We start from the raw sequence: 11,888 nt of genomic DNA, 5'->3' as shown, positions 1-11,888 counted from the left end.
ACAGGACCTACATTTGACAATCGACACTGTAATACAAGATGGTGGATATCGTTTGCTGATTCACAATCTCCTGTGTGTTCTTCTGAAGTTTGTGTTCATTGCAATAGCAGTTGAGCAAGCATAAACTCCAGCCAAACACAAGGTTGCAGAGACTACGAAGAAGGTCCTCCACTCCCTTCCTGAAGCTAGAATAGCCAAAGCAGAAAGTGCAAGAGCCGCTGCCACAAGTCCATTTTCCCAAGTGTTGAAGGCCTTGACAACGCTGCTGCAACCCTTGCTATGTATTACATGCCGAAAATATCGGTTTGCCAAATTTGGAGCATGCATTGTTCCCAGGCCACCCTTAGCCAGTGAAGAAGCTGAAACTCCCGCAACAAGCCCAGCCGGTGCATGTTTCACCACAGCAGGTTGTTTAGGCAGAGAAATGGTGCTGTGCCCAAAATGGTAAGGCATCCCGTGCCCAACTTTATCCATCCAACTTCAACTTCAACTTCAAAACATTATAGGGTGCGTTTGGTTTATTATTTTGGATAGGATTTTAGGAATAATATTGGATAATTGGATAGGAGAATATTACGAGGTAAACTTTAAAAATTTATGAAAAAGCCCATAGGTTTGCTAATTTAATTAAATACCCTAATATATAAAATGAAAAAAACACCCCCACCACTTGCAGTGCCAGATTCCGGTCACCACCGTCGGAATCTGGCCGAAAAATTTCGTTACAACACAGACCGGTTGGATTTATGTCGTAACGCGTCGCTATGGCGTTTTCCGACCAGATCCACCACGGATCTGGCTGGAAAAGGCCAGATCTACGGCTAAATATTGCCGTTGACGACCGAAAAACATCAAAAGAAGTCCATCTTTGGCCGTCAGCGATGGCCAAAGATATGGTCGTCGTTTACGGTAAACGACGGCCAAGCTAACGGCCAGATCTGGCCTTTTTCGGCCAGATCCGTGGTGGATCTGGCCAGAAAAGGCCAAATCAGTGAACTTTCGGCCATTTCTGGTCTGTAGGTAGGCCGTTGTACAGATTCTGGCTACCACCGACGGTGGTTGCCGGAATCTGGCAAGTATGGGTCGCGGGGGGTGTTTTTGCTAATTTTTAAACTTTTTTTCAGGGGGTATTTAATGAAATTAATAACCTTATGGGGTCTAAAAGTAATTAATAAAAATAGGGTAATATTTCTGGAATAATGTGTCAAACATTATTTGGAGAATATGATTGAGAATATGGGTAGAAATAATAAGCCAAACATGCCCATAACTTCTTTAATCCAGCTTCGGTTTGTGAATCGTTTGTTCCTTGTCGTCACTTTTTCCATCTCCAATGTTATTCTTCATCTAAATAACATCTTTAAGCATTGGAGACCTGACAACACTAAAAACATACTTGTGATCCCATAAAAAACAATTGTAAAATAATTAAATCAAATTACTCAATTTAAACCTAATTTCCTACAAATAATCTCCATAAATTACCAAGTAAATGTGTATTTTCAAGCTCTTATCAATTAGTCAATTAAGTTGTTGGCAGGGAGGCTCTTACCATGTGTTGCTCATTTTTATGTCCCTTTGGGGTCTAAACTCAAAGTAGTGGAAAGGCCACATTCTTACTTGTAAGGTCATATTCTAGGGTTTCCAATTATGGCTCATTCTACCACTAAATATGTTGGCGTGAGAAGTGGTTTGATTATTCTGAAAAAAATGAGGAATCCATTCCCACACGTTGCTTTTGATTCTCCATTCTTTTCCTTCTTTTTGTTGGGACCGATTTCGGTCTTTCTAGGTGGTTGAAATGTGTATGGAACCAAATACAGTGGATATTATCTGGCCCCTCCCACCATGAAATGAAACTTTTGATTGTGCTAGTTAGTGGCTTGCTCAAATAATGGACGGTGTGTTTAGGTTTTATTGGGACTCGCGATGAAAATGTATCTATTTTGTTAGGGAATATTCAGCAAAGAGTAATAAACAATGTTGCTAATGGGAAATATAGATTCTCAAATTTTCTTGATTCACATAAATGTGGATGAGGGAGAAATATAGACCAGTTCAGAAAAGAATGGCCAATATGAAAGCCTAAAAACTCGACATGACATATCACTTATTTCTCGTATGATTCTACAGGGTAGCATTCCGCTTAATTGCTGATAATCAATACTTTGTTTTTGTTAGCTGGAATTAAGCTTGAGATATGATCAATGTTTTAATGGGGAATTGCTTCACCATATGTTGCAAATATCTCTCACGTGGTTCAAAGCTTTACAACCCAATAAAGATTAAGCTTTGAAGAACAAAATGCAGAAATACTGGACTCAGTTAACTCAGGGTCCTCCACCAGAAATACTGATATGAATTATGATGTGATTGGGAATTACTTTGACATGGCCGGCCATTCCATAATGAACTTTACTATTTTTGTTTTTTCAGCACTTGTCAGCTTGAGAAAAATCGGATCAACTAGTTTGAGTTATAATTTATCTCGGAAAAAAAAAGTGGAAATGCAATACACGAGGCTAAGGAACCGTGTGTTTGATGGGAAAGGTAATAATTTAATTCGAGTATTTCCGGGCCCGGCTGCAACATGAAACTCGGCATGTAAAACATAGTGGATTGGATAGGATCCGATGCAATCAAATCCATTCTTAAAATCTAAGGATGGATTGGATTGAATTTTTGTGGATTATCTAATTCATAAATTTTGATTCCAAATGCTCTCTAGTTCGTACAATAATTAAGCCTTCATCTTCAATTGCTTATATAAGGACTGCCAAGATACAGCAGAGAGTGTGAGCTTTAGTTGGCTGTAAGAAACAAATTCCATATCGACCATGTACCTCAGGTTTATCATCCTGGTTTCAGTTCTTTCTTTGAGCCCTCTTTGTTCATCAAGCAACACTAATGCTGATAGCCACATTGTTTCGGTCCAATCTCTATTGCCATCTACTGTTTGCAACCGTTCGCCACCAGGTCATGCATAATACTATTACTAATATGTTCTATCAATAGATAAATCTCATCTCTCTGTTAGTTACTATTTGCACTTGAGAACATGTAAAAATTTCTCTTTATTTTACATTGAGTTGAGATGTGATCTTATGATACTTACTAAAACCCCGCATGTTTGTGCGATTCAGTTTCCAGGAAAGCGACTACTCTCGAAGTAGTAAATAAGTATGGGTCATGCTCTCAACTTACACGAGGGAAATCAAGCACTCCCTCTCTCTCCCAAATTCTACTCCAAGACCAATATCGAGTTGAGTTAATTCATTCCAGGCGGCGCAACCAATCAATTAAGACACAAGAGGAGTTTACCATCCCTACAATATCGGGTAATACTGTTGGAGCTGTTATTGTTACTTTATTAAAGTAAGCTTAGGTACTCCGAAACAGAGTGTTCCACTCGTAATTGACACTGGTAGCGCCATCACCTGGACTCAGTGCAAGCCCTGTCCAAAAACTGGTTGCGCAAAGCAAGTGGATCCCATATTCGACCCATCCAAGTCCAAATCATATAAGAGTATTTCGTGCAGCTCATCATTTTGCAGTCAAATTAATGGTAATTTTACTGAAATTTTGTTAGTACTACTGCAGTACTTGCTATTTTATTATACTTTCCATCAACGAAATTTTGTTATTGTCCTTGCAGGAGGAAATTGCACTTCCGAAAAAGCTTGTCCTGTAAGTTATAATTATGTCGACGGCACTTCACTGTCCGGCTCCTATGCAACAGAAAAGTTGGTCATAGAGTCAGCAGACAACCAATTGCAATTTACCGAGCCGAATTTTATTATGGTTTGTGCACACAACTACACTGGCGATGATGAAGGAGTGGTCGGGATAATGGGTCTCGATCGAAATGGATTATCTATTATATCACAAACTTCCTCTTTGTTCAAAAACTACTTCTCATATTGTCTGCCTGCTTTCTTCGGCTCCAGTACTGGATATATAACTTTTGGCAAGACCAATAGTTTCACAAACAAGGTGATTAACTTCACACCATTAACCACAGACTCTGAAACTTATGATGTTGAGATAACTGGACTGAGTCTTGGCGGACATAAACTACCGATTGACAGTCAGGTTTTCAAGAAAGCTGGAGGGACTATTGACTCCGGCGCAGTCATTTCACGTCTGCCACGCGCGGCTTACGCGGCTCTAAAGTTAGCTTTCCGTAAGAAGATGTCGAAATATAAGATGGTGAAACCGAGTGGCTTTCTGGATACATGTTACGATTTTAGTAAGTATGATACCGTTACAATACCAAAGATGTCAATATTCTTTAAAGGTGGTGTTGAACTGCAGATGGACGTGACAGGAATTGTGATCCCCTTCAATGAAGACCTGACAGAAGTGTGCTTAGCCTTTAGTACAAATCCTACTGAAGATGATGGGGCTTTAATTGGGAACATTCAGCAACAAGGGATGGAAGTGCACTATGATGTTGCTGGAAAAAGGGTAGGGTTTGGTCCCCGTGCTTGCTAAAAGAGTATTAATATTAATGGAAAAAGTTACCCAATTATTAAGGCTGTCCGTATACTCGCTAAATAAATTTGGGTGTGATCGATGTAATAACTAGCTAGCTGCGGCTCCTTGAGTCGTGCTGGGATCAATTAACTAATGGTCTTATATAAATATATCTACTTCCAAATGTTTTCTATGATATTTTGCTTTGTGATCAAACTTCAATTTATTTCATTAATCACACTGGATGAAAGAAGTTGCTAAAAGAATATTAATATTAATGGAAAAACTTCAATTTATTTCATTCGTGTTGTGATTTTTGCAAGTGTACGAAATCGTACAAATAATAAAACATAAGTATACGGATGTTGACAAAACATATCACTTATTGTTGATAATACTCTGTTTTTTTAAGCTAGAATTAAGCTTGAGATATGAAATGTGGACGAGGAAGAAATACATATCAATTCTGATTCTACAGGATAGCGATCCGCTTAATTGTTGATAATGACAATGCACTGTTTTTTTTAGCTGGAATTAATTAAGCTTGAGATATGATCAGTGTTTTAATGGGGAATTGCTTCACCATATGTTGCAGATGTCACTCTGGGTGCTTCCTTGCAGAAGTTGAGATGTCACTTCATAGCGTATGTTGCAAACATCTCTCTCCTGTGGTTCAAAACTTTTCAACCCAATAAAGATTAAGCTTTGAAGAACAAAACGCAGAAATACTGGACTCAGTTAACTCAGGGCCCTCCACCAGAAACTAAAGTGATTTTCGATTTTTCCAGTACTCTTTTATTTGATCAAGATTTGAACTAATTATAGACTGGTTCCACACTGATATGAATTATGAAGTTATTGGGAATTACTTTGACATGGCCGGCCATTTCCATATAAACTTTACTATTTTTGTTTTTTCAGCACTTGCAGCTTGAGAAAAATGGGATCAATTAGTTTGAGTTATTGGTCGGAACACACCAATTGGTGCATGATCGATAAGATTCAGCCGATCGTACATCGTTTAATGTCCGCGGTGACTAGCGGCTAACGGGTTTTTGGCAGCAACTTAGCTTAGATGGGTAGGGTGTTTTGTTAATTTATAAACTTTTATTGTGAAAAATATTATTAAATTTTGAGTTAAATAGAATATTATTAGATTTTGAATTAATAATAATATTAAAACCAATACGTTTTTGTATTGTTTATATAAGATACTAAATAGAAAAAGTTTAAAAAGTTGAACAAACAAAGATAAATCATTACTTTGAAATAACTGTATGTATCTTGTCGTTTATGACTTTACTTTAAAATGATTGTACTATCTTGTCGTCTATGACTTTACTTTGAATAACTGTACGTTTCTTGTCATCTATAACTGTACGATCTTGTTGTGTATGGAGCTAATGAGAAAACAAAGTGTCCGCACATTCGAAAATCAAGTAAAAGGAGACTAGCTTGCACTTAATGCGATTAGATTTTACGGTCTCCTCCAATGCTTGCACTTAATGCGATTAGATTTTACGGTCTCCTCCAATGCTTCGGCCAGCTGCTTATATAAAGCAACCCAGAAACAAGTTTGCACGTTCTTGCTAGTAAGCCTAAGGTTAAGCTTCTTCCCTTTCCACTTATATCTCCATGTTTCTCAGGTTTCTCCTCCAGCTTTCTTCTTTTTTTATGTCTTCTCTGTTCTGTAAAGAACAGTTATGCTAAGCAAGCGAAGCCCAATGCTCTGATGTCACATTGTTGAGTCAGTTCTCTATTGCCTCCAACTGTTTGCAACCGGACTTCCACCAAAGGTTCTATACATTAATTATACACAGTTTTTGAATTTTCATAATTAATTAAAAAGGCTATTATTTTGTTGTAATTATTATTGAGAGTCTGACAGAATATTATGTCTTGCTGTTTCAGTTCCAAACAAAGCATCTCTAGAGGTTGTCAGCAAATTGGTCCATGCTCTACCATAAATGAGGGCAAAGTAAAATCTCCAAATTACACGGAAATTCTGCCAAAGACCGAGCCCGAGCCAAATCCATTCAATCCAGAATCTTCAAGCCCAAATTCTGGTAGTGATGATGATGACCATTTAAAGCGAACAAAGGCTTAACAGTCGGTGCCGTGCCTTTTCTATCAAATGGGGAGTTCTATGTTACTGTATTCCTGGGAACGCCAAGACAAGTTGTTACTCTCCTTTTGGACACTGGTAGCGACATCACTTGGACGCAGTGCAAGCCATGCCTTAAATGTTTTAAACAAAAAACCCCGTTATTTGATCCACCAAATCCTCGACTTATTCTTCCGTTCCATGCCGGTCGAAAGCCTGTTTACCAGTAAAATACCTTAATATTTATTTTATTTTATTTTAAATGTATCTCCGTCATGAATTTAAAGATAGATGATCGCGTGCCCCGATTCTTTTTGGAACTAAACTATTCTTGTAACAAGAAATTTGTTGATTCTGTACATGCAGATTTCGAACCAGCTTGCAGTTCCAATACGCTTCTACGGTATTCTCATCGGTACGGTAGTTCCAATGGCCACGTAGCAACTGAAAAGTTAACCATAATGAATGGCTTGGCACATTGTCAAATCCCCTTACATTTTCGGATGTGGCACTAATATTCCGCCGATATTGATGGTAACTGGGTTAATGGGTCTCGCTCGAAATCCACATCCTTTATATCACAAACTTACCAAAATACTTTTCTTACGGCTATCCGTCTCTTATGGTTCCACTGGATACATAACCTTGGGCAAATCTGATGACGATATCAAAAACAAATTCGTCAATTCACTCCAATAACCACTTCTCCCAAACAGTCATTGTTTTACGATATTATGGTAACTGGAATGACCATCGCTGGAAAAGCTACCAGTAGCCAGTTCAGAGTATACTAAATTCGAAACGTTTACCGATTCTGGAACAACCTTCACGGCTCTGCCACCATCCCTGTATGTGGCCCTGAGATCAGCTTCCGTAAGCAAATGTCAAAATATAAGATGATAAAACCAGTGACGATGAACTTGATACTTGTTATGATTTTCGCAGTTATGATGAAGTTGTAATACCAAGATTTCTTTCTTCTTCAAAGGTGGGGTTGAATTGGAGCTGGATGTGAAGGGAATTATGGTGGTATATAAAAAGGATTTAGCCAAGTGTGTTTAGCTTTTCAGACAGCAGACCTGATGACCCTAATTTTATTTTGGGCAACAGTCAACTAAGGGGAAAAGAGGTCCACCATATATTGTTGGACAGAGGGTTGGGTTTGGTCCCGGTGGTTGCAGCTAAGCTCAGCTAAAGAGGAATGATCTTCCAACTTAGCACTTGAAAATTAAGAAGCTGAAATTCTCTTGCTTAAATTTATGTTTTGAATAATGTATTCCTAGTTTAATGCTTGTACTTCAAGAAACTTGAATAAGTTTGTTATGCGCGATGCGCAAGTTTAAGTATAATCCTTGCATGTTAACTCTACCATTTTGTTATCATAATTGTTAAAGAAGCATACAACTGTGACAACCGAATCATATTCTACACCTGCTCCATTTAATATGTCATATGAAATCTGTTAAACATGAGATCATCCGAAAGCAAAATTGTGCAGACCTGATTCTAATCAGTAGTAATAATTCACAAGTAAATACGAGGTAAAAGTAGTAGAGAAAATTAACACAAGGATTTTAGTAGTTCGGTAATCACTTAGATTACCTCATCTACTATTCAGGGCAATAAGAGCCATTCACTATGAGAGTAAAGAAAACCTTACAGAGATTGATGCTCTCTCCTTTACCAAAATCGTTTAGATTTATATTTGGAGAACTTCCTCATATGCGTTTACTGAGAATATGCGCTCTCATTTTGTGCTAGGTCAATCATTCAAGGAACCTTCATAATACCTGCATCCAGAAACTTTACAGGTATTCGCATGGTTTATTCTTTATTTTGGATGGAGGTATTTGTATTTTTGGCAAATTTTTAGCATGATATTTAGCAGGACCACCAGATCTTAAGGCAACATGGATATAAGTTCTCTTAACAATGCATTAACATTTGGGTGGGTATACTTATAGCAAATTTTGACCCTGTAATTACTCAATATGCAGAGAAACCATGTTGAAGAGCTTTACAGAGGCGGGACGAGGTTGCTGCTATCAGAAAACGTATGCGGAAGTTTTCCTTGTCTTGCAACAAGCTGTCCAGGTGGTTAAAAGATTTCATGGTTAGAGAGGTCTCTTGTTTGCTTATTCTCTTTATCATCTTTTGATATACTCTTGATAAGAAATTGGTTTGCATCATTAACTAACTGATCTCAAGTGGATGTAATGAGTCGTACTAGCTTCCTTGGTTAGAAATTTATAACATACTCTTGATCTGTTGGAATCCTCATTGATAATTGTCTCAAAAGTTTTCTTCAAGGGTTTTTTTATGGTTCAGCATGTGGAGATACAATTGCAACTATTCTTATATTCATGTATTGCTTTGATTTTCATTTCATCTTCTGCTTTATCATATGGAATAGCTCGTTATTACTGGCGTTATGCTTGATTATTAAATTTTATTATTTTTGACTCAAATTCTGAACTACTTTCACTCGGCTTTTTTAGACACTTGACGAAGTGAATCAGATGTTTCGTCTGGAAGTTTGAATTCAAACTCTGGAGTTGAAACTCCATTGGACTATCAAAAACCCCTGCAACAACACACGTTCCTACTCGAGAACAAATGGTGAGAGTAGATCATCATACAGAAACGCTAAAGCTCAAAGATTATTTTATTCGGAAGAGTCGTCGTTTCCTGGCAACTCAGCATGATGGAAGGCAATGACTATCAGACATGGGGTGAGATACCCAAGTTTTGATTGAGATGGACTGTTAGGCATCATCGGAGAATAGCCTAACTCAGGGTGTACAGTTGATTTATACGGCAAAAGTCAGCTAAACATATGCTTGGTGCTTTAGAAAAGGAAAGTTATTGTTTATATTCACAGAGATTTAACATTGTAATTGTATATGCTTGTATCTGAGATTCTATTCAAAAGATCAGACCGAACAATTGGATGATATATGGTAAAAAACTATCCCTTCTATATTGCTCCAACTATTTATGGTTTGCTACATGTTTGGTGATTCACATTATAAAGAGAAAAAGCTTAAAGTTGAAGAAGGTTAAGAGAAAAGGACCTACATTTGACAATCGACACTGAAATACAAAACAGTAGGTATCGCTTTGCTGATTCACAATCTCCTGTGTGTTTTATGAATTTGTAGTGTTCAATTGCAATAGCAGTTGAGCAAGCATAAACTCCAGCCAAACACAAGGTTGCAGAGACTACGAGGAAGGTCCTCCACTGCCTTCCGGAAGCTAGAATAGCCAAAGCAGAAAGTGCAAGAGCCGCTGCCACAAGCCCATTTTTCCAAGTGTTGAAAGCTTTGACAACGCTGCTGCAACTCTTGCAATGTATTACATGCCGAAAATATCGGTTTGCCAAATTTGGAGCATGCATTGTTCCCAGGCCACCCTTAGCTGGTGAAGAAGCTGAAACTCCGGCAACAAGCCCAGCCGGTGCATGTTCCACCACAGCGGGTTGTTTAGGCAGAGAAATGGTGCTGTGCCCAAAATGATAAGGCATCCCATGCCCAACTTTATCCATCCATTTCCTGTATTCGGCAACCCATGTATCTGAGGACCTTAAATTAAGGTACAATTGCTTTGTAGGTACTTTTTCTTTCATTAAAACCTCATTTTGGGATGAGAGAAACCCCATATCTTGCTCAAAAACCTTGCTTGCATTCTGATGGAAGTACCATTTAGGTAAAATCTTTGACAAGGGCGATCTTATAGTAGCTCCAAACCTTACAATAAGCATGGATTTTCCCTGTCCTGTTGGTCTACAAAGGAAGAGACCAGTGAAGTAATGCTTCACTCCATCCTTGCCAACGAATTCTCTGTTATTCTGAAGATTACATGGTGCTTCAAAGCGTAAGAAGTTTGGCCTGGAACCATCTTTTTCCTTCCCCCACCAGCCTGCAAATCCGCGGTCTGAACGTTCAGTCACCTCGAAAAGAAGCGGTTGGGCATCTTCTCTTTTCGCAGTCCAGTCTGTCCGATCATGTGAGATGGGAATATGAGCTGGATCCATTAGGTTCTCAAGGAGTATAGAGTGATCATAAGGAAGCTCATGGATTGTTGAAGTGTCTTGAAACCCTGGCCTGGCAAAGTTCTCAAACCATGGAATTTTACCAAAGTTTGGCGGTGTCTTCTGTGACATCCATACCCACACAACTCCTTGTGATTCCTTCACCTCATAAGTTCGAACACAAGCTGATTTAGGAATTTTGGCGTCCGCCGGAAGCTGAGGTATCTTAACACATTTACCCTCGCCTTCAAATTGCCAACCATGATACAAACATTCAAGTCTTCCATCAACCAACTGGCCTTCAGAAAGTTTTGCTAACCTATATCAACCATAGCTCAGCTCAATCAGAGATTTGAAATGTAAAGATACAAAATTTATCATCATATCTAGTTAAAAAGATTCACAAAACTAGACAAATAAAATTATACCTGTGGGGGCAGCGATCTTGAAAGCAGCGAAGCTCCCCGTTGCCATCTTTGTACAAGACGATTTGCTTATCAAACACAGTAAGACCTAAAGGTGCATCATCCGGGACATCTTTAGTGAGGTAAAGTGGGTACCATTCTTCAGTCCAATCATAGTCCGCCACTAATCTTTCTCCTCTCCTTTCCTCTTCACTGGAAGGACCCACAAGAACCTGATGATCATCTTCCGTCACACTACTGGTACTTATATCAGCCACTGCATGACATTTTGGGAAGCTGGTTCTTACAGCAGTTGTTGATTTAAGATGTTTCTGGAGGGTTATAGTTGTAGTAGGCTTCGGTGTAGGGAAGTTGAAGAGAGAAGTGGAGCGAGGAGAAACAAATGGGTGCAATGACAAAGCCATGATGGGGTGTTGAAGAAGGTGAAGAGATGAAAGATGAGAGGGAGAGGGAGAGGGAGAGGGGTGGAGAAGAAAGAAGAAACAGAGCCATGTGGAAGAGAGAAATTCAAAGTGAAACAGTGAGTTGCTTTCTGGATGGATACACGGTGCCCCACTCCTAGCCACACAATCTGGGCAAAGTGCAAGCTTTACAATTACGTAACCTCTTGTCGTATAAATCTTCGGTACATTGATTAGGTGAACAAAAGAGAAAATAAATTGGAAGCTTTATGTCGAGAAACGACGCCGTTTCATAAGTACTGGCCCATTATTTGAAGCTTAAAGGCCCATGGTTGAATCTTGGACACTATTTCGGGCCCAAATCAGTACCAAGATAAATAATCTTTGTCCTTCAATGTATAAAATAAAGAAGACCGTTGGATCAGATTCACCAACACGTGTCAAACCAAAAG

The 11,888-nt window shown here is 38.7% G+C and overlaps 2 protein-coding genes across 2 annotated transcripts; one reads left to right on the top strand and one right to left on the bottom strand.

The window, feature by feature from the left end:
- The first annotated feature begins 2,507 nt into the window (after positions 1–2,507).
- On the top strand, positions 2,508–4,593 carry LOC116138153 (aspartyl protease family protein At5g10770-like). The gene is given in 4 exon segments (XM_031423897.1): positions 2,508–2,550; positions 3,144–3,355; positions 3,358–3,565; positions 3,656–4,593. Coding segments are annotated over 4 exon segments (1,302 nt in total). The 3' UTR covers positions 4,495–4,593.
- A 5,030-nt stretch (positions 4,594–9,623) lies between these two features.
- LOC116138152 (protein TIC 55, chloroplastic) lies at positions 9,624–11,493 on the bottom strand. Its single transcript, XM_031423895.1, has 2 exons — positions 11,039–11,493; positions 9,624–10,929 (listed from the first exon to the last, which is right to left on the bottom strand). Exons 1-2 carry the CDS (start codon positions 11,437–11,439, stop codon positions 9,624–9,626), a joined length of 1,707 nt encoding a protein of 568 aa, XP_031279755.1. The 5' UTR covers positions 11,440–11,493.
- Between the last annotated feature and the right edge of the window lie 395 nt (positions 11,494–11,888).

Source organism: Pistacia vera, unplaced genomic scaffold (genome assembly GCF_008641045.1).
Source record: "Pistacia vera cultivar Batoury unplaced genomic scaffold, PisVer_v2 Contig338, whole genome shotgun sequence".
Taxonomy (NCBI): domain Eukaryota; kingdom Viridiplantae; phylum Streptophyta; class Magnoliopsida; order Sapindales; family Anacardiaceae; genus Pistacia; species Pistacia vera.
The sequence above is the reverse complement of the archived record's forward strand: the minus strand, read 5'-3'. Positions and strand labels throughout refer to the sequence as shown.

Excerpts from the sequence above, each read along its gene's own strand:
- LOC116138152 (XM_031423895.1), bottom strand. The coding sequence starts at position 11,439 with ATGGCTTTGTCATTGCACCCATTTGTTTCTCCTCGCTCCACTTCTCTC. Across the intron at positions 10,930-11,038 it reads CAAGATCGCTGCCCCCACAG|GTTAGCAAAACTTTCTGAAG; the intron begins GTATAATTTTAT and ends TGGTTGATATAG.